Here is a 24772-nt window from a genome sequence, read left to right as displayed (position 1 = left end):
AAGAAATTTGTCAATCAAAACTACAGCTAAGCAATGGTAAGCCCCAGTCCCAAATGCAGCTATTAGATTGTGCTGCAGGGCACCAGAGAGAGCACCTTTTCAGTGGTGGCACTCCATTATGAAACATACAGTGACCGATTTCCCACTAGCCTTATGCTGTTCTCACTCTCCTCTTCTCTGCAGGGATTCCTTTGGATTCCACACTATCTGCCTTGGAGCTGCATCTCGCTCTGCCTCTTTCGCACAGCAAACAAGATCCTCTAAAAACCAGTTTCTTTTTGCCACGCGAAAAAGGCGAAGCTAGTTGCAGCCCCGGGGCAGATAGTGTGACATCCGACGGAAGGCCCGCAGAGAAGAGGCTAGTGGGAAATCTGTCAGTGATTTGTGAAATGCCTTTATTAACTCATTCATAGTGCCAAATTAAGACCTTCTCCTCCTCTTGGTTTTAGTGGATAGACTGAAAGTTGATGTTTTATGGACATTTTATTTTGATTTTTTTATGTCTTGACTGTGTCACTTTTCTGTTGCTTCTTAGTGTTTTGTTGCATTCCCACCCAGTAGAATGCCAGTGAATGTACACATGAACACATAGAACTGCCTTATATTGAATCAGACCACTGGTCTATCGAGGTCACTATTGTTGATTCAGACTGTCAGTGGCTCTTCAGGGTCTCAGGGTCTTCATCTACTACCTGATCCTTTCAGCTGGAGATGGTGGGGATTAAACCTGGAACTTTCTGCATGCCAAGCAGATGGTCTGCCACTGAGCCTGAGTGTACAAACATCAGCATTGACAGAAAATAATATGACATGATCATAAAGTAGAACGAGCCCTACTTTTGCTAAAAAGTAATTTTCTCTACCAAGTGACACATTACCATTCTACTGCTCCTTTCAGGGTACATGCATTAAAGGACAGGAGATATGGCACCCTTGGTCTCAATGGCTGTGCACCAGCAGCACACGCCTCCAAAAAGCAATTATAGTGGGTTTCGAACCCACCCAAGGGTACAATGGGTTGAAGACCATTGGACTAGTAAACTCTTAGAACTTAAAAATCAGCCCAGTCTGCTTCTTTCTTTGTCTTCATTTAGATAGGATCATACAATGTTACACCTGAAGCAGGATCGCTGAAAAATATGCTCTGAAGTTGTGTTCATATTTTTTTCAAGAGAAGGCCATTAAACTTTTGCAACATCTTCATCTTTTGTACTTTTTTAATGTCTTGACTCTAATGAATTGAACAATACACTAACCACCACTACCTTTTGAACATTTTGCAAGTTTTTGCATTCTCAGAAACCAGAGAGAAATGTCACTCCTTTCCATTAGCACCTTCATTCTTCTCCATATCCTCTCCTTTCTGCACTCTGGAGGCCATCAAAGACCAGCTCATCCATCATGAACTAGCCAGGATGCATCAAGATTAAAAAAGAGTGGGGGAGAAAAACCCAAACCATAAATCTACATTTCCTAGGAGCAGCATGTCTTCCTGGTATTAGACATTCAGGCTGGCAATAGCCAGTGATTTGCAGCTTTTATACTACACGTAGGTTAGCCAGATGCCCCATATTTTAGAGGCCATCCTTCATTTTAAAAGATTTTTTTTAACATAACCCAGAATATCACAGTGCTGTAAAATGGATGAGCAGCACAATGGTGTCTTGGAGCACAGAGTCATTTTGGATGTGACTGTGGGAGGAGAACGGGAAGTACAATGATATTGTGCTTGGTTTGTGGTTGTTGCTGTTGTAATAATGAGATGTGCAAGGTGGTGTCCAATTAAGTAGTATCTGCTGATTTAATTGTAGACGTGAAACAAAGAAAAAGTACATGCAAATAAATTGCAGAAATAAAGAAACAGTACATGCAAATGAATTCCTGATGCGGCTTATACACGCAAGCAGTCCCCGTTTACTTAGACATAAGTTCCATGGATTTCAATTATTCTCACTTTCAGTGAGTAGGCTTATGATTGTAACACAGTGCTGTGTGACATCTCTTGCTTTTATCAAAGAATTCAGGTTTTCACGGCTGGTAACATCATTAGGGTTTGTAGAATCTTTCGGGATCAAGTGCCGTGTTCTACTGGAGAAAGTTTTTCCTTCCAGACGTTTCTACAAACCCTAATCTCTTGCTTTGTTTTCAGGAAACATGAAGTATGTTTGTGATTAAAGAACGTTACAGGCTGGTGTCATAATAATCAAATTTTACACCGGCAAGCTAGCATTCAGGATCCATTGATGAAAGCACTAAGAGAATGGTATCTTTCAAAGAACATCTTCTTTGCAGTTCACCTTGCTAGTGCTCATAACTTAAATGGAGCTGCCTTGAACATATCACCAAGGTGGCTCATGAATGGTTTCTGAATTCTTAATTTCATGTTTCGATACATAGGGTTACCCCAAACTGACTTTTTGCAGTATTGGAGAATGCCAAGTTGGTGTATACACCCTTTTTTGCTCTGTTGGAATTCAATCAATATCCAGAGTCCACACCAACTGCATCTTAATCACCGTGTGGCAACCATGCTGATCCTGATTTTCCTGTTCATCCACATAACCACTGGTAACCAGTCTCGTTTCTCAGTTCAATGGAAAGATCCTCCAAACATTAAGTCTAGCAGCAAGGAAGTTCTAGCTCTCACAGAAGCATTTTCTGCGTTCATTCTTCAGCATCTCAAAACCATTCAATAGAAATTCTATAGAAACAAGTAAACTTTTGTTTCGTGTACTCTCATGGATATAATTCCTGTTTTGCTTCTGTCTGAGCCATTCTCTGCTATCTCATTACTGTGATTTTATCTGGCAGCAATTTCTATCTGTTTTCCATCCACGGAGTGTTGCTTGCTTTTCATTCTTCACTTAGTTCAACTTTTTCAAGAGGCTTCACAATGACACCTGTCATATCTGAATATACAAAGCTCCATCATGATCATTGGCCTGTCTAGCTCAGTGTTGGTTTTTGTTACTAGCAACTTTTCTCCAAGGTTTCAGTCACAGATCTTTCCCAACTCGGCTACCTGAGACTTTTTAATGGGTGGAGCCAGAGATTAAGCCTCCTGCCCTAAGCACTGAGATGGGACCCAATAGATGTTTACCTTGACTTCCAGAAAGCTTTTGATAAAGTTCCTCATCAAAGGCTCCTTAGTAAGCTCGAGAGTCATGGAGTAAAAGGACAGGTCCTCTTGTGGATCAAAAACTGGCTAATTAATAGGAAGCAGAGAGTGTGTATAAATGGGCAGTCTTCGCAGTGGCGGATGGTAAGCAGTGGGGTGCCGCAGGGCTCAATACTGGGTCCCATGCTCTTTAACTAGTTCATTAATGATCTGGAGTTGGGAGTAAGCAGTGAAGTGGCCAAGTTTGCAGATGACACTAAATTGTTCAGGGTGGTGAGAACCAGAGAGGATTGTGAGGCACTCCAAAGGGATCTGTTGAGGCTGGGTGAGTGGGCGTCAATGTGGCAGATGAGGTTCAGTATGGCCAAGTGCAAAGTAATGCACATTGGGGCCAAGAATCCCAGCTACAAATACAAGTTGATGGGTTGTGAACTGGCAGAGACTGACCAAGAGAGAGATCTTGGGGTCGTTGTAGATAACTCACTGAAAATGTCAAGACTGTGCAATTGCAATAAAAAAGGCCAATGCCATGCTGGGAATTATTAGGAAGGGAATTGAAAACAAATCAGCCAGTATCATAATGCCCCTGTATAAATCGATGGTGCAGTCTCATTTGGAATACTGTGTACAATTCTGGTCACCACATGTCAAAAAGGATATTATAGCTTTGGAAAAAGTCCAGAAAAGGGTAACTGGAATGATTAAAGGTTTGGAACACTTTCCCTATGAAGAAAGGTTAAAACACTTGGGGCTCTTTAGCTTTGAGAAACGTCGACTGCGGGGTGACATGATAGAGGTTTACAAGATTACGCATGGGATGGAGAAAGTAGAGAAAGAAATACTTTTTTCCCTTTCTCACAATACAAGAACTCGTGGGCATTCAGTGAAATTGTTGAGCAGTCAGGTTAAAACGGATAAAAGGAAGTACTTCTTCACCCAAAGGGTGATTAACATGTGGAATTCACTGCCACAGGAGGTGGTGGCAGCTACAAGCATAGCCAGCTTTAAGAGGGGATTGGATAAAAAGATGGAGCAGAGGTCCATCAGTGGCTATTAGCCACAGTATATATATATATATGTGTGTGGGGTGGGGGTATATGTATATACACACACATATATTGGCCACTGTGTGACACAGAGTGTTGGACTGGATGGGCCATTGGCTTGATCCAACATGGCGGGCCATTGGCTTGATCCAACATGGCTTCTCTTATGTTCTTATTTGTTTGATGCTGCTTCAGCTAACAATTCAAATGTGAGCCTATAGCATCTTGTGATTAGCACCTTTTGTCCTTTAAATCAGCCTTTAATCTGCATATGAGCTGTGTGTTTTGCACCCTGATTGTTTATTTCTGCATATGCTTGACATTGTAATATGCCAAGATTTGGTTTTCTGTCCCCACCCAAAGTGGTCTCTGACTTCCACCATACCCAGAACCTCTGTCTCTCCTCCCCACCCCTCCCCGGCCGGTTGAAGAATGAGAGGGAGTGAGCACCACGTTTTCCAGGTGGAAATAGGTTATTGACTTTCTTTTTGAACATGACAAGACAGAGCTGGGGAGAAGTAGCAGCTTCTACTGCTGCTGAGGCAATCAGAAGAAAGTTCTGAAGTCATCTTACAGAGAATTTCATAATTATAATTTCCACAATAACTACAACAATACCCTTATTTCCTTTTACTTTCCCCCTTATTGGGCAGTCCCTTTTCTTCTTTTTCTGTCTTGTTTAAATTTATATGGATACGTGCTGCTGACCCAGCCTCAAGAGCTGAGGAACCAACAAAAATCAGTTGATTTTATATGTCCAGCAGGCTCATGTTAATTCAAAACAAACAACTGCTTTATTTCACTTTTATAGGTTAATGGTCAGGTAGGTATCAGGTTTGGAACTAAAAAGGTGAACAGGCAACTGGAATGAAATAACATTGTATAATTACAAACAATAGATAGTTTGTCACAATCCAGTAGCTGTTTTAGTATATAGGTCTTTAAAACAGTGGAGAGAAATCTCTTGGCATTCATTGCTTAAATAAACAAGCATAAACATATTTGTCTCAAAAATACTTAAGTTTATGAAGGCAGAAACATACACACAGGTTCCAATTTTCCTTCTTAAACGCTTGATAGGGATCACCCCCTTTTATGAGGAGTTGTCACCCTCAGGGAAGTACTACTGGCCCCACTTCCCTAATTCAGGATCCTCCTTGATCCTTTCACTCTGCATAACTCAGGAGTGGGGAACCTTTTTTCTGCCAAGGGCCATTTGGATATTTATAACATCATTCGCGGGCCATACAAAATTATCAACTTAAAAAACAGTGCTCTGCCAAGGAAGAATGATTCAGACCAGCAAAATTAATGCAAATAATTGTTTTTCTATTTGAAGTCATGTGGGGAGAGCCTAATCTAACACACACAGACACAGCCTGCTGCCCTAGGCAAATGCATAGATCCAGGGGGGGATGGTTGTAGAAAAAGTCCAGCAGAAACTCAGTAGCTTATTAGACCACATCCCCTAATATTAGCATATTAGGTCACACACTCATTAGCATATTAGGCCACACCATCTGGGATAATCAAGTGCAAATTGAACTGGTGGTAGCTGGCTCCCACCCCCCATCCCTGCCACCCTTCCCTCCCTCCCTTCATGTGGAAACTGCAACTGCTCCCAGCAGACCTTTAAAGGCACCCACATACCCCAGCAGCAGTACTTCACAATGCCCACCAACACAGGCTCCACAAGGAGAGAGAAAGGAAGGGAGAAAGGGGGTAGAAAGGGAAAGAAAGAAATGGGGAGAAGAAAGAGAAGTGAAATGGAGGGAAGAAATGGTAATAAAGGTAAACAAAGGTGGAAAGAAATAGAAAGAAATGGAAATAAAGAAATTGGGAAAGAAATGGAAAGAAAGAGAATAAATGGGAGAAGAAAGGGACATAAAGAAATGTGGGGAAGAAAGGGAAAGAAAGGAAAATAAAAAATGGGAATAAAGGGAAACAAAGAAATGGGGGGAAGAAATGGGAAGAAAGCGAAATAAAGAAATGAGGAGGGAACTTACCTGAACTGTGACAGTAACTTTTCCAGGCCCTGCAGTAATTCTTGCTGTCCAGCCAGGCCCCAGGGAGGCTGCTGCACAGTGTGACTAGGCCCCACAATCCTCACTGGCCAACCAGGCCCCAAGAAGACTGCCACATGGGTCGGTTCGGCCCAGCAATCCCTAAGGGCCACACCAAGTGATCTCGAGGGCTGTATACGGCCCTCAGGATGGAAGTTCCTCACCCCTGGGATAACTGAACTCTAACTGTTTTAACTGCCACTCTTAATTGACATTCTCTGCTATAGAATTCCATTTGAATCCCCTGTCTCTCAAGGTTCTCAGACCAAGTTAAAGCATTAACCATTCACTGTCCATTACAATAATTCTCTGTTATCACCAGCAAGATCCTTAATGACCTAGAACCCACATACTCATGGGACCACCACTCCATCTATGCTCCAATGCAGCAGCTTCAGTCATCTGAACAGAACCTTTTAAAGGTTTCTCCATGCAAATTGATAGGAACTTCTCACTCATGTAAACTCTTTGTGGGGACTCCCTCCTTGTGGAATGGCATGATAGAGGGGGTCAAAGAGACTCCTACAGAACTGTCATTACACATGGGCACAACCAAAATGTTCATGAGGATATTCTTGTAAGGGAATTGATCTGCAGAGGGATAGAATGTTATTGCCTGTAACTTTGTAATCCTACATTCTGCACTACTTGCATTATGCTGGCCTTGCCAGTTCATTGCTATTTAATCTGTATTCCTAGTCTTATTGTATCGTTCATTTGCATGGTTTGCATATATTTTATATTGTATGGTCACACGGTTGCTCACATTGTTCAATTTTGTACTCCTAGTCCTATTGTATTATTTAGTTCATACCCTATACCATATGATTGCATTTTTTCCCTCTATGCAGACTCTGTACTCTGACTTGAGTCTCAGTGAGAAAGGCAGGCTATAGACACACACTAAATAAATAATGGCTTATGTTAAGTAATCTATCTCATTTGGTATCAAAACCTATTCTACATTGACTGTGTCCGACTCTTTTGCAATTGTAAATGGTTGGGGAGGGGGGACATGATTGCTCTTTGTAAGTATTTGAAGGGTTGTAACGTAGAGGAGGGCAAGGAGCTGTTCCTGTTGGCAGCAGAGGAGAGGACTCGCAATAATGGATTTAAATTAAGGATGGTAAAATACTGGCTGGATATTAGGGGGAAACATTTTTACAGTAAGAGTTGTTTGACAGTGGAATCAGCTAGTGAGAGAGGTGGTGATCTCTCCCTCTCTGGCAGCCTTTAAGCAGCGGCAGGACAAACACTTGTTGGGGATGCTCTAGGCCAGGGATGTTGAACTTATTTATTATGAGGGCCGGAAGTGACAATAACAGGGCTTTCTTTGAGCAGGAACACACGGGTATGCAGTTCCATCACAGTCTTTAAGATTAATTAAAGGGCATTAGAGGCTACTGAAAGCTTTAGGTTTCATTTTGGTAGCCAATCCCGCCCCCCCCAGGATTAAAATGTAAGTATGTAAATATTTACACATTCTATAACATTAGCAATACTGAGAATGGCTCTGGTGTTTGAATTCTAGCTTAAATTAAGCCATATGGTTTATGTAAACAGATAATATCGCTATACTTCTGTTGGGCTCAGAGGCATTCAAATCATCATTGATAAACGATGATCAATTACCATGCTATCTCAGCTTACTCAGCTACATAGAGCCACGTTGCAAGTTTAAAGGAGAAATACTCCTCTCTTTATTTGAGAAGTACACTTTAGATAGGAAAGAGCAGAGACAGGACAGAGTTCTAATGTACTAGCTAAGGATGAAAGCAGGTGACAAGAGAGCCATCGGCCTCCTGGTGCCAAGAGCAGATGGCATGTTGTCCCTGCTGGTGTGTGCAGGGAGAAGGGAACAGTGAGAGAGAGTGGAAGTCCTTCCCTGAGAACACAATCTCCACTTCAAAGGATAGAGGCAAAAGAGTAAGCACATAGGAAGGGAGGGGGTCAGTATGACTACCTAGCTATCTAGTCTGCTGCCATGATTTCTAGAGGCTGAGACAGGGGACAGCACCTTCACTTCCAACAGTTAGTCTGTCTGTAGCAGTAGGAAAGAGCACACATTTAGTTAAGTCTTTAAGGTGCTACTGGACTCTTGCTCCTTTCTACTGCCACATGATATCTCCAGTAAGTAACTCCACAGCTGAAAATCAATGTTCTCATTGGCTATGGGTGAGGCTGCATATTTGTCTCAGGAATGATTGTACCATGTAAGCGGTAGGATTGAATTAAAAATGTAAAGATGATAATTGAAAAAGCATAATGTACCTTTTAAACAGGGAAATTAGATCCAGGCTAAACTTTTGTTGCCTTAGTGCAGTAATATCATTTACCACAAAAAGTGTTAGAATGGACTAGGCTGAAAAGCTAATTATATAAAAAGTACACATTAACGAATATAATTAAAAATGGACTTTTGCTGACCTCTGAAGGGAACAAAAGCTCTGCAAACTTCACAGGGTTTTACGTTTTGCAAGAGCAATACAGTATCTTTGGTAATTAGACTTTCAACACGTTTGGCTATGCTAATTGGATCCTAGTTCTAATTAGTTTCTTTATGTAACTAAGAATGACACAGTGCTGAATGAATTTAATGTGCTTTTACTGCTCAACCTAGCAGTTGGTTCTATTTTCTGTTCCTATTTTAATGCAGAAATGGTTGCTTTGATTTCTTCCCTTTGAGGACTGTGATTTACTTTATGAGAATATATATCTATGAACAGCTTTTGATAGGCCTTTGGGTATTAGTGTGGATTAGCCAATGTATTGTTTCAATAAACCAGGTATCTGGAAAAATTTACTTCAGGATCAGACAGATGATTACCAAAAATGCCAACCATGTATTCTTGACAACAGAATGTTCTACATCATTCCACCCCAGAGATGCTGAGAACTTCAACATGAAAATTATCACCAGTTGAACCTTGCCTGATTGACGTTCTGGCTTACATGTGACTCAAGGCCTCTCATCAGACCATTGCACTGCTGGCTGTTCAGTTCAAACATTGTACAAAGCTGCTTTGCACCTGTGTGGTAGCCACTTGGGTTACAGGGCTAGGTGTCAAGCATTGATATTTCCCAATAATCAGTCTTTTGTTGTTGAATCAAAAGTTGCTTTATTTAAGAAACTCAGAAGCTTTGCCAAGGACACATGCCTTGGAAGTAATGGCATGCACAGTGTTACGCAGTTGCTGTATAGGATAACTTCAAAGAGTATCATACAGATGTAGCTTGAGTGACTGGTTTAAAGATTACTACATACTATCTCTTTTATTGCTAAGGAATTTAGGTTATTAAAAACATCTCCCTTTCTCACACTTCTTTCAGCTCAGATAAGACTGTGTGAACCTGGGGGAGAGGTGGCATGAAAATGGTAGCAGCCAGGCTGTAGCATAAACATCCTTGTCGAAGGAACCATTATGTTACAGAAATATGTATGCTTGACATACTGTCCCTCCCTAAGCCCCTCTCTGGGGTTTTGTAGGATGTTTAGTATAAAATTGTTTAATCAGCTCTGGCGCTCTTACATTTGAACTAATTACCCATTCGTCGTGGGCTACAGAAAAATGTTTCCATCTAATCAGAAAATACAATATACCCTGCTTCAGCTTAGCATCTAAAATCCCTTTTTCTTCATGGTGATTCTGATCCCCCACCGGAATAGGCTCTGGAGCTTGGGGTCGGGGGTGCCAAAACGTGGCTCCAGGATCCCTTTGAAGTAAACTACAATGAAAGATGGGATGTATCTTACTAAACAGTTTAGGTAATTCAAGTTCTACAGTCACTTTATTGATTACACATTTAATACAAAACGGTCCCAAGAACTTGTATGCCAGTTTTTTAGAAGGTTGCGGTAGAGGCAAGTTCTTGGTAGACAGGAACCTTAAAATCCCAAGTGGGTGAATGACCTTAAAATCCCAAGTGGGGAAAAAAAAGAATGTTTTTTGTAAATCTCTGGGTAATTCCAAATTTTCCTGGATATTAGTCCAAACCTTTCCCAGCTTTCCCCACCATAGTTAAAAGTTGAGGGTACTTCTGGCACCACTCCCCCTGGTAGCTGTGGGAATGGTTTTCCTTCATACTCATTCACTACCAAGAAGGGGGATGATTTGGTAGAGCTATGTATGCTGTTATTGTATCCATACTCGGCAAATGGGAGTAGGTCTGCCCAATTTGACTGCTAATAGCTTACAAAACACCTCAAATACTGCTCCAAAAGGGTGTTTACTCTTTCTGTCTGTCCGTCAGTCTTGGGGTGATACACAGAACTTAGTCCCTACTCAATTCCAGTCAATTTGCAAAACTCCTGCCAGAAGTTAGCAACGAACTGTACTCCTCTGTCACTAACTAACTTATCCGGGAACGATCAATTCCTCTGCTCTTGGGAGAATTTCTTCGAGATGTAGGCACATGGCTTTAGCCCCCCCCCCCACCCTCATCTGGTTGCATGAGAAATCCCCCTACCTCAACGTCGCTGGTGTCACATTGAACCACAAAGGGTTTCAGTTCATTGGGGTGAATTAATATGGGTTCATTAGTAAACAATCTCTTTAGCTTGTTGAATGTGTTTTGACAGTCAGTTGTCCAATTTAACTTGGTTCCTGGCCGCTTGGCCTCGGGACCTTTCCCTTTCGTCTTGAGAAAGTCCATTAAGGGGAGCATAGTGTGGGTGAACCCCTGTATAAAATTACGATAAAAATTTGCGAACCTGATGAACGATTGGAGTTGTCTACGTGTCCTCGGGGGTTCCCAAAATAGAATGTGCCTTTTAAATTGGGTTTTGACAGTAGGCACCACATGGGAGTGGAGGCCAAACAGTGAATTCACCACTTGGCCTCCACTGCCACGCAGCATCCACTTTCAAAACACATTTAAAGGGAACATCTGGAAGTAGGGTGAGAGGGATTGCTGAAATGGGTTGTATCTATTTTAGCCTGTTCCCCCTCTTTGCTCTTACTGCACTTCCAACCATGAATCCCATGAACTTCCAAAATCGCATTGATGATCCTGGAAGGTTTGTATAGGGATGAGCATTAACTAAGGCTCACAAACCACAAACCAGTGCTGATTCATGATAAATTTAGGTTCATAATTCGGGTCATGCCCATCCCTAATTGTGACTGCTTCTACACTTCAGCAGTAGTCAGTCTCACATCTTCCTGCAGTTGGGTCTTTTAAGTGACATATTTTTCAAGTGCAGACAGATCACTCACAATTTGCATCCTCTTTGCATCTGCGCAGTAAGATGCTTCATTTAAATAGACTACTTTGGATATGTTGTCTGTGTTTTGTGCCTGTGTGGTCAGCAGGATCTATTTTGAGTGCAAGAACTGATGTGACATAAGCTTTGTCAGTTAGTTTTTTCATAGTAAGGCAAACAGGGACCCCAAAGGAGTAAGGCTCAACAATCATGTGCCTTTTAAATTGGAAGTAGCGGTGCCATTGGACACTGTAGCAGGCAGTAGCAGCATCTGTGAGAAAGCAACATGTGCTTATGAATGCACCATAATCTTTACCCCACAACTGGACATGTGTGAGCTCTTCAGATGCAGATAAGCAACACATCAAATGTTCAGCTTGCTACAAGCTTGCAAGATGGAGATTCCCTTTTCCAAGCTAATATCTTGAAGAATGTTGTGCTAATCAGTCATGAGTTTGTTTCTAAGTCTCTTTTGATTGGTTGGCACATACATCACTTAATTTCTCTACATTTTATCCCAGTGTTCTCAAGAGTCGAATCCTTACTTACTGTTCCGCTCAATCAAGTCACTTCTGACAATGGATGAGAATGTTCCTACTCCCTTCTCCTGCCCCAGCAGGCCCACTGATTGATCTGTCTCAAAATGCTACTCTTGGTGGTCAGGGGACTTTCTGGAACAGCATGAGAAGCACATTGGGAGTCTGCAGCAGGAAAGGGGAACTGGTGGAAATTACTCCATCCCTACCATTATCAGAAATTAGTCTGGATCCAGCCCAGTGAATGGCAGCTGGAAATAGCAATTTCATTGAAAAACATCAAAGTGGCATCAGATATGAGAGTTCTATTATTAACATTAGTATTGCGTTTCTAATGGTCCATTCAGTCATGAAAATTATCACTCAGTGTTGACAAATGATGAACATGCATGTGAGAACCTTAATTTCAGCCAGATAAGCTTTTTATGTCTGTTACTAAAATGGCATAAATCTTAGGACACAAAGAGCTGTGTGGGTTTAGTCTGTACAGTTTTAGAAAATGTACCATAAGCCTCCTCAGCAGACTGAGTTTATGTTCTTTTTTCTGCTGTGTTGTGGTTGTATCAGAAACCAGATTTTTGTATTAGCCCTCAAAGTATCTTTGTCCACAAAGTATCCTCTTAAGATCTTTTTGGAGGGTCAGGAAAAGAGCTCCCGAATCAAACTTTTATAGTGTCCACTGATTGGAGCTCGAGGCCATTCCAGTGCACTTCATTTGTCCTTCCACTTTGGCAGCTTTCACTGCAGTGGTTCTCAGAAGATTATAGACTGATTTCTCCTTATGCTCATCTCCTTCAAAGATTACTGAAGACTGTTTGCAAACGCTGGATGGAGGATTTGTGGCTGTACTTCAGTTCAGCTGTCCAGGGATGCTTTTGATGCACACCTGAAGGATATTGAATTGTATTATCTGGTGTCTTTTCCAATAATAACTATTTTATTATTAATAAGAACTATTTTAATGCATGATCCTAATCTAATTGGGAACTTCCCATTGATTTCAGGGAAACTTAAATTGTGTCCAGGTTGAACAAGAGCCTGGGAGTGATATTAATGCACACATGCGAAAAGAAAAGAAAAAAAGAATTAGGAAGAATGTAGGGTTTTTCGTTTGTTTTACTGTCAAGTTGCAGCTGACTTAAGGTTTTCAAGAAAAGAGAAGAACACAGGGGGATGCCATTGTCTGCCTCTACATAGACTTTCTTGATGGGTCCCCCATCTAAGTACTAACCAGGGCCGACCCTACTTAGTTTCTGAGATCTGCACAAAAGATGAATTTAATGTAAAGGGGTGTTTTGTTGTGTCTAGAATAGATACCATTATAGGCCTGTTTGGAGGTTTGACCACCAGTCCATGAATACTGTCTTTGCCCAACCCTCTGCACATTCAGCTGAAAGATTGAACATATCTTGACAGAATGTTCTGTACATGTAGGCAAGAACACAGGTTTTTAAGGATTTCCGTTTGCATGGAAAAGTCAATGCCCATACAGACAGTGCTGCTACCTATCATGTGTATTCAATGTATGCATGGTCAAACTTCTGAAAAGGGCTGCATTTGGTCAATATGTGCCTGAAAGATGAGAATATGAGGATTTTTTTTTAATGCTGCTCCCCATTTTAATGTTTCTACTTGGTTCAGGAGTACACAATGACTCCTATTCTCATAGAGTGATTTCAAGCAATGTCAGGTTCAAAATGGCTTACATTTTGCATTGATTGTCATTTTGTTGATCATAGGGGGTGCTCTGTTTCGGCGTTGTACATCGGACTGTAAACAGCAAGAGTGGATAATAAGAACAGAGAATCTGTCATGATCAATCTCATTCTTTCTTTTTTAAAAGCTTGGCTGCTGGAATCCTGTCACAGGTCTCAACGGCTCTTTAACAGACAGACGGCTGGAGAACAACATGCGTGGGGTGGTCCTCCGCGTAGTTACGGTGTTGGTAAGCAGAATGAGTTGTCTTTCCTTTGAATATACACACACACACACACATACTTATTTTTCCCTTGTGGCTTCTCTTGGTTTTTACTAATAGTTTAGTGATTAAGTACAGGTCAGTGGTATTTGGGGAGAGAAACAAAACATTTTCCTACAATATAACCAAGAATGTGAAATGTTCCGATTGACAGTTATGCTGTCTGGCTTGTATTTATAAATATTGGATCAGTGGGTTTTTTCCCCCTCCCCCTGCTCAAAATGTTGATTTTACCGATTGAGTCAAATTTCAACATGGGAATTAAATTATTATTCTACCTCTTCCATAGTGCCTCACTAAAGTTATGTGAGCCATATGCATTAACTCCAAAGGGCACAATGAAGCAGCTCGAGCTCTAAATGAGGCTTGAGAGGCAGTCAGCCACCAATTACTGTGGCAAATTGATTGCAATTTCTCAAAAAAATTGCACTCAGAAAATATTAAAGATCATCTAAGGACGATTGATGCTAGTACAGTGGAAAAAACCCATTGCTGTCTTGCGGCTATGGCCTCCGTTGCATTATGGTTGTTTTGTATTATAAACTCCACAAAATAAGACCATGAGATTCATGGTGGCGTAATTTCTAAGAACAGTAAGAATGTGAACATCTGCAAATGTTTGTATACATCTCTCATCAGGCCAAGGTGTAATGTTACAGCAGCATTTATGTTCAGTTTGGCTAGGGGGAGTCACTTTATACATCTTTACTCAGTCAAGTACTTCTCAATCATGAAACTCTCTGGAAAGTATTAGACAGAAATAGACAGAAAATCAGCATAGCTCACCACTGACATTGTTCTGGTGGACTACCAAAAGAGAAGAAGCCACTGTTCCCGTTACTGCCACTTTAAAAGATGACAGAAGTATAAGTATCCAGCTGATTTTGGTTTGACTAGCTGGTTAAAAATGGTTAACACTGCATGGGAGTGGAGGGGAAATAACATAGAGGTGTTTGCCTGGCAGCCACCAAAGTATCCTTTCTGTCTTCTGGATGTCTCGTATTTCTTCTGCCTCTTTCATACCACATCACGTATTTTTGAGCCAGTCACTGTGGAGTTGGCTGAAAAGGTGTATTATTGTTGCCTTTGCTTTTTCATTAAAGCAGTGGTAACAACAGCAAGAAGAGTAGCAGGAAATCTTCTTGTTCTTCCACCATCTTGGTGGTATGTATGCTCTTAAGATGACAAGTTGTGTTGGGAGACACCATGGCCTCAAGTCTGGTCATCCTGAGCTTGACTAAGCACTGGCATTTGTCTGAGTGGGATGCAATATGTGCCAATATCTCTTGTTAGGAGAAGACATGTTAAGGACTAATGCATCATTGTTGGAGAGCAAGGTATGTGTGTCTACCAGACCCTAATTGTTTTCTGTAGTGCCCTTGCCAAACTGAATGCCCTATCCAGACAAATTTTCCTGATAGCTTCACTCCTACTGTTTAGAAGGCTGGAGAAAGTTTCTTATTTAGGATGGGACTTGAGAGAATTTTTATTCAGATTCTCCATCTTAATCGATTTGTACTGCTGTGTTCTATCTTTTTTCAATGTTATAATTGTTATATTGGGAAAGTATTTCATATTATATTGTTAGCTGCATCCAGTATTCAATTAAGAGAAATATGAAAGCATAAATATTAGGCTTGATTTGATCTGGAACCCACTTGTTTGCCTTTTGGGCAGTCCACGGTGTCTGTAAAACTCTCCTCCAGCACCATGTTTCAAAGGAGAAGGGAAGTAGAGAATTTTTAACCTAGATGGATGAAAAAGTAGTGTTTGCTGATATTTGGTTTGTTACCCACCTTGTGCCTTTAGAAAGGAGTAAGTTAATATAATAATATAGGCAGCTCAAGGGTTGGCAAATTCTTTGATCCAAGATGAAGCTGGAAAGTTGGCAAAGGTCAACCCGTCTAGTGGCAGATAGGTTGGAAACCAGGTATCTTCTGATATGGATGAACTCCATCAGTGGCATCCGGTGTGCTATAGGTCAAGGAATTTTACAATAGAAAGTAGTACAGGAGAAGCCTCTACTGTCAATGGATTCTGCAGGCTAGGAGAATTCTGAGTCATGGCATGAGAGTTCCAGCTCAGTATGCGGTTCCTTCCTACAGTCCTCAGCCCGTTTGGAATGGGGAAAGGAGAAGTAGTGCCTTGTTCACCTAAAATTGCCAATCTCCAGGTGGTAGCCAGAGATCTCCTGGGATTACAACTGATCTCCAGAAGACTGAATTCAGTTTGCCTGGAGAAAATGGCCACTTTGGAAGGTGGATTTTATGGCATTATATCACACTGAAGTCCCTCCCCAAACCCCACCCTCTTCAGCTCCAGCCCCCAAATCTCCAGGTATTTCCCAACCCAGAGTTGGCAACCGTTTGTTCACCTGGCTCCCATTTTGAGCTCCGCAGCCCTGACCAAAGCCTGTTCTTTCTTCCAGAGCTCTTTGTTTTGTGTAATGGAATTGTGCTATCTCTTGTCAATGAAAATAAATTAGGCTAACTATGAAGAGACAAAGTAGTATTTATAGCTTTGTATATTCAAGCTAATTTGATGTTCATCAGAGTTACATTGCAGCAGCAGTAGCTGGCCTTTGTACTCTTTGCTTGATGCCGATTTAAATGGATTCCACATAATACCCCCACAATGAAAATGTTCAGTGAATGTGCCCTATCAAACGAAATTCAAATTAGTTTCCTGTCGTCTTCAAACCCCCACCCCCAGCTTCTATAATTTCATTCCTACTTTATCAACTCAGTTAGCTTGCCGGGTGCATTCTTCTGGCAAACAATTATATTATGAGCATTTATCTATTTTGATACTCATGTGCATAAGAGGAAGAAATGTGCTGTTACTCATGCCAATAGGATGATACGATCCAAAAGAAAAAGACATTTAAAGTTCACCACTTCACGTGCAGCAGATTAGTTCCCCCAGCTCCATCTTCACACTCGCAAAGTCTTTTGGCTGACATTTGCACCCAGCAATGACTTTTGTAAGCAAAGAGGCAGTTGTTGTTTAGGAAACAGTGATGGCACATTGCAGCTAATTTTTAAAACCTGTGTTTAAGACATACCTTCATGCCCATTCAATCAGCTCAGCCACTTTTTATGAGTGAGCATCGACTCAGACAACAAGTTTCTACAACCAGCTGGCAATTCCCCTCCTCCCACTCACATATAATGGCATTCACGTAGCCTGCAGCCACCTGAAGAAGATCCAGCATGCTGTGGATCTAGGGTTACTGTGTCTGAAGCAGCAGTAATTACCAGATAGCAGTGCAGAAGTGTTGTGCAGAATGACACAGAGATGAGCACAAGGGGACAGGACTAGGAATTCCATGTGACTGTGATGCTGGCTCTACTTTCCCCTGCAACTTGTTCCATTCCTGTCAATCACTCATTGCCTATAGCATAACTCCACTTTTCAAACAGGGAGGGAAGAAAGCTTATAACATGCAGGAAATGAAAGGAAGTCTCAAGAAGGGGATGGAGCTGTAGCATCCACTAATTCCCCATCCAACAAAGGGAGTTTTGACTCTCAAAAGCTTATACTTATTTGAGTCCAGTAGCAACTTAGAGACCAACAGGAATTTTTGAATATATTTCAGGAGTCACAGCTTCCTTCATAAGATACATATCTTTGACTCTGGAAAGCTTTTACTCTCAAAATCTTGTTGGTTTCTAAGGTGCTACTGAGAGCCAGTTTGATGTAGTGGTTAAGTGTGCAGACTCTTATCTGGGAGAACCGGGTTTGATTCCCAACTCCTCCATTTGCACCTGCTAGCATGGCCTTGGGTCAGCCATAGCTCTGGCAGAGGTTGTCCTTGAAAGGGCAGCTGCTGTGAGAGCCCTCTCCAGCCCCACCCACCTCACAGGGTGTCTGTTGTGGGGGAGGAAGGTAAAGGAGATTGTGAGCTGCTCTGAGACTCTGAGATTCGGAGTGGAGGGTGGGATATAAATCCAATATCTTCTATCTTCTACTGGACTTTATTCTAGCTGTTCTATTACAGACCAACTACCCCAAAATCTTGCTGTTCTCTAAGGAGCTACTGGACTCAGATCTAGGTCTTGTACTGCAGAGCAACATGGCTGCCCTCCAGAATTAATTTCTCACTGACATCTGCCTGCATTAGAGAAAAGGTAGAATTATTTTTGCTATCCTCAAGTGAAAGAAGAAAGTGGATGGAGGAACTGCAGGAGGAGGAAGGTAGAAGAACAATAACTCTATCTTGTCTTCCTGCCTTTGGAGAGATTAAACCATCCCTGGATGAAGACCTGGCAACTCTTTTACGTTTATGGCATTTGGTCAAGTGTGAGATAGTTCTGTACCTTCCAGAGTGCAAAATAGTCTTCTGTCCTGCCACAGTGGCCCATATTAGTAGGACAGTGGTATTACTCCTCCAAAACTAGGAAGATGACTCTGTCAGTCAACATTGACATGATGGTGGCATGTATACCGAAAAGAAAAGAATGGTTATTTTAGAATGATGATGATTTTGGTGTGTGTGAACTCCTGTTTCTGTGTTCACAAAGGATTATAGTGCCATCCTAAGCAGCGTTATGACCTTTTAAGTCCATTGACCCTTCTAAGTCAGTTGGCGTAGAAGAGTGTAATTCTGTTTAGGATGGCATCATAAGAAGACGACGACAACATTGGATTTATATCCTGCCCTCCACTCTGAATCTCAGAGTCCCAGAGCGGCTCACAATCTCCTTTATCTTCCTCCCCCACAACAGACACCCTGTGAGGTGGGTGGGGCTGACAGGCTCTCTCAGAAGCTGCCCTTTCAAGGACAAGCACTGTGAGAGCTATGGCTAACCCAAGGCCATTCCAGCAGCTGCAAGTGGAGGAATGGGGAATCAAACCTGGTTCTCCCAGATAAGAGTCCACACACTTAACCACTACACCACACTGGCTCTTTGATTTTATATTATGGTAGGGCAACCTAAATAGTTTCTGTTAGTTCTGAGGACATTACACATGTGGGACTCAGTCCAACAAAGCCTCAAGGGTCCACTTTATGAGTGTGCATTACTTATTGCGTTATGTGAGATGCAGCCTTTAAAAACAACAACAACCCAGGAGTAAAAATTGAACCAGTCATCATTTTATCGTCTAATGTCTGTTACTTGCTACTAATTTTAGCTCACTTGAATGCCTTTCTTTGGCTTGAATATCTCACTTGTCATGATGAATAATTAAGACGATGTGTAAATATATACACTGAGTCTTTATTCCCACAAGGGATGGCAGATCAAGACTGGGTGAATCAGTATATAATATAGCAGCTGTCTTTCAAAAAATGGGTAACATCTACTGCTGATCTAAAACTTAGCAGCAAGGTTTGGTATTTTCCTTAGCGGCCCCCTGTTAGTTCCCCTAATTTGTTTTCCAGATTTTTGCCGGACCAGATCCTTGTGTATGGATCAGATTTAGTTTGGGGTGAAATTTGATGGCACCTGGTGCTAAAAAAATTTATGCATATCTCATTAAAAAACTTAAAATATCCTCAGAATTCCAGCAGAAGTTTTGCTTGATCAGGGCCTGCAAATCCAATATTTTGCTTCAATGGCAACTCTGTGCTTCCATTCTTAAGATTTAGGGCAACTGTGCCAAGAAAGGGGTGCTTGATCTTTATTAGGGTTGCCAACCACCAAGTGGTCGCTGGAGATCTCCCACTACTACAATTGATCTCTTGATGGCCAAGATAGTTTCCCTGGAGAAAATGGCTGCTTTAGAGAGCAGAGTCTACGGCATCATATCCTGCTCCCTCCATTCCCCCAAACTCCCCTCTCCACAGGCTCCATCCCCCAAATCTCCTGGAATTTCCCATCCTAGAGCTGGTAATCCTACTAATGGTTCAGATTCAAGGAATTTATAGGAAACTAGTTTATTCTATAAGTATTATTCATAACCGTCAAATTGTCAGTCATAATCATGGAGGAAAAAGCCTTCATTTCCACAAACAAGGCCATGGCAGGATATAATTTGACCCATAATATTGTTTTTTGCTTTCTATAATGATTATTTAGAACAATGATGGACAAAATCCTTCTGCTAATGTTTTGCTCCCCGTACTTTACTTTGCTGAACTTCTATTAAGCAGAGTTTATTTCATGTTAAATTCTATACCCTTGGGGAGTAACATAATGGACAGAGAGAGGTAGATAGCTAACCATGCAGAGAGAGTTCCAGCTATGATTTGCAGGGTTCTTCACTTATCACTTTACGCTCTTGTTAAAGACCTCTGGCAATTCTCAGTTTGAAATGATGATAACCATTTGGCATAGAGTACAGTGCCTTATCTCCTCTCACTTCTCATACTAAGTAAAAATGAAGACCCATTTACTTGTATTTTCAATACCTATGTGTAGGCAAGGAAAAAAGGGACTAAAGAGTTGCATGATGTTTGAGTCACTGGATCTAAGCCAACCTGCAGTGCAGGGGTCCCCAACCTTCTTGAGCCTGCAGGCACCTCTGGAATTCTGATACAGCACGGTGAGTGCCATGACAAAATGGCAGCTAAAGGAGGCAGAACCAGCTACAAAATAGCGTCCGAAGCTTACTTTCATTCAAACAATATGGTGGCAGCTGCTGACCAAGTAATGTTTTTTAAAAATCTACAGTCATTCAAATGTTCAGTGGCTGATCAGAAGCCGTGCTGGGTAAAAGCTTCACCTGCCCCCTCCTACTTTCTAATACAGGTGGTAGGCATCAGGAAAGGTGTCAGCGAGCACCATGGCACCCACAGGCACCGTGCTGGAGTCTGAGGAGCAGCTGGGAGGGGGAGGGGGGATAATAGGCTAATAGTGAGTCACAGCTCACTATTCAGACATTATGAAGGAGGATCATTGGGGCCATTTTCTGACTGCTGACCTCAGGGCTGGTGTGTGGGAGTTGGTGAACTTGATGATTGCCTAGGGTGCCAGCTCCCGGTAGGGGCGAGGATGGGTGTCCCCTTCCCGCTTGCACCATCCCTGAGCCTCCCACTCATTTTTTTAGCTCTGAGAAATCAGAGGAACTCCCCCAATCCCTCAGAGCCGAAAGAGCAGCATTTCCCTTCCCCAGCATCCTCCAAGAGCACTGGGGAAGGGCTGAGTGATCTGGCCCCACTCGGCCTTCCTGCACTGCGGGAAGGTTGAGCAGTGGGGGTGGTGGGGAAGCATTTGCATGGGGGGCTCTTCAAGAAGAGCCCTCTGTGCAAACGGGTCCATCTGGCCCTGCTGGGCTTTCCCACACTGCAGGAAGGTTGTGGGGGGCATTTGCATGGAGGGCTCATCAAGAGCAGCCCTCTGTGCAAATGGGGCCTGTTTTGGGCCGGCACTGGGGGCCCTCCCCCACAGGAAGGTGGGGGCGGAGCCTTGCCTGGGGCAGCAAAAACAAACAATTATTGCCTGGGGTGGCCTACAAACAATTTACTAATGTCTATTCATAGTGTGGTTTTTCCAGTACGAAATAAGAATCACTGTCACTTCTCCTGGTCTACTGATGACATCGCTGGTTTTGTGTAATGGTTAGTTTGTCAGATGAGAATCTGGGAGACCCAGGTTTGAATCCCCACTCTGCCATGGAAGCCTGCTGGGTACCTTGGGTCAGTCACACACTCTCAGCCTAACTTACTTCTCAGGGTCTTTGTGAAGATAAAATGGAGGAGAGGAGAATAGTGTAAGCTACTTTGGGTCCCCATTTGGGAGAAAGCCAAGTATAAAAGGATGTTTATGTTGAAAATGTGCTCAACAAGGTTGAAAATCCATTGTTATCTGATTCTAGCCCTTTCTGGCAGGCCCCTTATATTGTAACATACCGGGTTGTTTTTATTAATGACTTCCCGCCTTGCTACATCTCAGATAGGCCTTGTCATCTGCCTTTCCTTTTGTAGTGGCTATTTGTCATGACCTTTGGGTTTGTCACTGTAATGCTAAACCTGAGAATGTGGAAAAGGGTACCTGGCATAAAAGTACAATGTGGTGCCTCAGCTTTGTGAATCAGCTAGGCACCATGTCCTCAGTAGGTGTTTCTCTGCAGTCTGTCAGCTGGGAGATACCTGGAGAATTGACTAGAAGGATACAAGAAACTTGGTGGGATGAGGATAATCAGTGGGATGCAATGATTCCTTCAACTTTTCCTAGCATTGCTATATTTTCCAGTGACTCAACTCTTCTCATAATGTGATCAAAGAATGAGAGCCTCAGTTTGGTCATTTTAGCTTCTAGGGAGAGTTCAGGCTTGTAAGATTTACTGCAATAAGATACATGACTTGTTCTGGAAAACTGAAAGCACTATACAAATGCTAATGCATAGTAGTAGTAGTACCAGAAAAGCATTTGTGTTATGGAAAATGCATGCTCAGGCACAGCATAATATACCATATATTTGACCACTTAGATATTTTTTTAAAAGTCCAGAAGAGAGATGAAACATTGCTGCTGGAATCTCTATTAGTTACACTTGGAGAACATTTTTAGTGAGGCCACCAGAGACCGGATGAAATAGCTTCAGGGATCACATCTGGCCTACAGGGCACCAGCTGGCCATCTTGCTCTAGAGTATTGGTGTTATTTTTCAGAAGTTAATGTCAGCCACTGACAATTCCCTCCTGCGTTCACATTCCTGACATTTCACTTTTTTTCCCCCTGGAAGCCTGCCCACTCTTTTTGGGGGGATTGTATTATATTGTGATATTTTCCCCCACTTACTGTATAAAATGATCATAATTTCTGGCACATTGCCATGGGTCCTAGTACATACACAAAGTCTGCATTGAATTAGATGAGATCTTTTTCATTAGACAAAAGATAATAGCAATGTTGAAAGTAAGAAAGGAGAAATGAAGTGTGAAAATGAGTCCCAACAGCTAATATTTATTTATGTTATTTAAAAATTCCTGCATTGCTTTTCCACCCAGATATGATACCCAAGGCCCTATTGATATAGAGCAAGTCCTTACTAGTCTTTTGCATACATGTACCATTTATTACTGAGAATATGGGTGCAACACAGTGCTCCAATGCTGCATTTTCTGTGTGCCTTTCATTGTTTTGGTTTTCCAAATGCTAACTTATGCTAGTAATGTTGTCTTTCAGGAATGAACTGGCTAGTACTGTTGTCTCATCTGAGGCAGAGGAGTGATTGTGGTGCTGTAGATGACTCAGCCTTCTTGCATTACACACCTGCTGGCTTCACTGTTTCCTCTCTACTTTCCCCTTACTGAAATTGACAAGTGGGGGGAAGTCTTATCAGTTTCCCCATTGCTTTGTTTGATTTTTTTTTTAGTGTAGTATTTCTACATGCACCTAACCCATATACTTTTGTAAAGAAATAAAAAAACAAAGGACCTTCACTACAAATGCCTTGACCCCTCTAAAAATCCTTCTGGATTAACTACTACAAGAGCTTTAGTTTAATATAATCACTGCAAAGATTGTAGTATGGCATACTTAGCATAAGCATAGCAATGGTAGTAATATTGAGGAGGCCTTTCCACATCATTAGTAGAATGAATATTCCCATCCCATCCCTCTCCTGCATCCATCCATCCCCCCCCCCCCTCTCTCTCTCTCTCTCTCTCTCTCTCTCTCTCTCTCTCTCAATGAAGCCAGTTAGCAGCAGCTTTTTAGTTGGCACATTTTGATGAACAAACTTTACTTCTCTGCCAGGCACTTAAAGGTTCTCCATTGATCAACATGACATGCTTAACTACTGGTCAACATCAATAACAGTCAGTGACTAGAAACTGTTACATCTGACTAGAAGAATACAAGAAATTTGGTGGGATGAGGATAATCAGTGGGATACAGTGATTCCTGGATATAAATTATATCAGAAGAATAGGGTCAAGAAAGTCCAGGGTTACTATACAGAGGCAGGCAATGGCAAACTGCCTCTGAATGTCTTTTGCCTTTAAAACCTTATAGAGTCATCATAAGTCAACTGTGACTTAATGGCACTTTCCACCTCCACTGCCATGTTAACTTATATTTTTTCAGTGGTTTGGCTTCTTCAACATTCCTTGTTGGTTTTGTAGGTTTTTTGTATTATGAATGCATGTTGTACACTTTATACATGATTTATCCATGACAATAGAGGTCATTTGTACATGTAGGGATGCCCTGAACTGAAATGGCACAGGCTAGCCTGATCTTTTCAGATTTCAGAAGCTAAGCAGGGTTGGCCCTGCTTAATATTTGGATGGAGGACCACCAAGGAAGTCTGTGGTTGCTATGCAGGGGAGTTAATGGCAAACCACTTTTGACTATCTCTTGTCTTGAAAACGCTACAGGGCCATCAAAAGTCAGCTGCAACTTGACATCACATTCTACTACCATGTATAGGGACATGGATTTAGTGATGAAGTTCGAAAGGCAGGGTACAGAAGAGGAGGTAGCAATTTCTGATGATTCTCACAGACCCTCATGGTTCCCACGTGTTGTTCTTCAGTTTCTGCTGATCCCCAAGAGTAAAGATGTGGGAGATTGAGTGTAGGGTTGCCAGGTGAGGCTGACAAGCTGGTGGAGAAGTTACCAGGAGGCTCCGGGAGAGGGGAGGGAAGAAGTGTGGTTGTACTCCAAAGGGAGTTCTGGCCATCACATTTAAAGGAACTGGTTTCTTTTAAATGCCTTCCCTCCACTGAAAATAATGGAGGATTAGTGCCTCTGCCTCAAAAAAACACATCCCCCTCCTGAGTTCCAGATACCCATGCGTTGATTCTCCTTTATACCCTATGGGGACTGGTCTCAGGCAATAATGGAGCACCCAGCAGCCATTTCACACACACACACACCACTTTCTGATAGCCCTGAAGCGCAGGGGGAAGCGATCCAAACAGGGGTTCCCCCAC

At 42.1% G+C, this 24772-nt stretch overlaps 1 protein-coding gene across 3 annotated transcripts in view; it reads left to right on the top strand.

Moving 5' to 3' along the window:
* GRID2 (glutamate ionotropic receptor delta type subunit 2) overlaps nucleotides 1-24772 on the top strand; it is a 1226781-nt gene that overhangs the window by 923123 nt on the left and 278886 nt on the right. For all 3 annotated transcript variants that reach the window (XR_009555818.1, XM_060247053.1, XM_060247052.1), the window contains exon 9: nucleotides 13810-13911. Coding sequence is in view for 2 of the 3 variants with exons in the window: in XM_060247053.1 (XP_060103036.1) it covers nucleotides 13810-13911 (102 nt within the window). In the remaining variant the exon portion in view is untranslated. The remainder of the gene's footprint in view (nucleotides 1-13809; nucleotides 13912-24772) is intronic.

The sequence above is a fragment of the Heteronotia binoei genome, chromosome 9 (genome assembly GCF_032191835.1).
Source record: "Heteronotia binoei isolate CCM8104 ecotype False Entrance Well chromosome 9, APGP_CSIRO_Hbin_v1, whole genome shotgun sequence".
Taxonomy (NCBI): domain Eukaryota; kingdom Metazoa; phylum Chordata; class Lepidosauria; order Squamata; family Gekkonidae; genus Heteronotia; species Heteronotia binoei.
The sequence above is the reverse complement of the archived record's forward strand: the minus strand, read 5'-3'. Positions and strand labels throughout refer to the sequence as shown.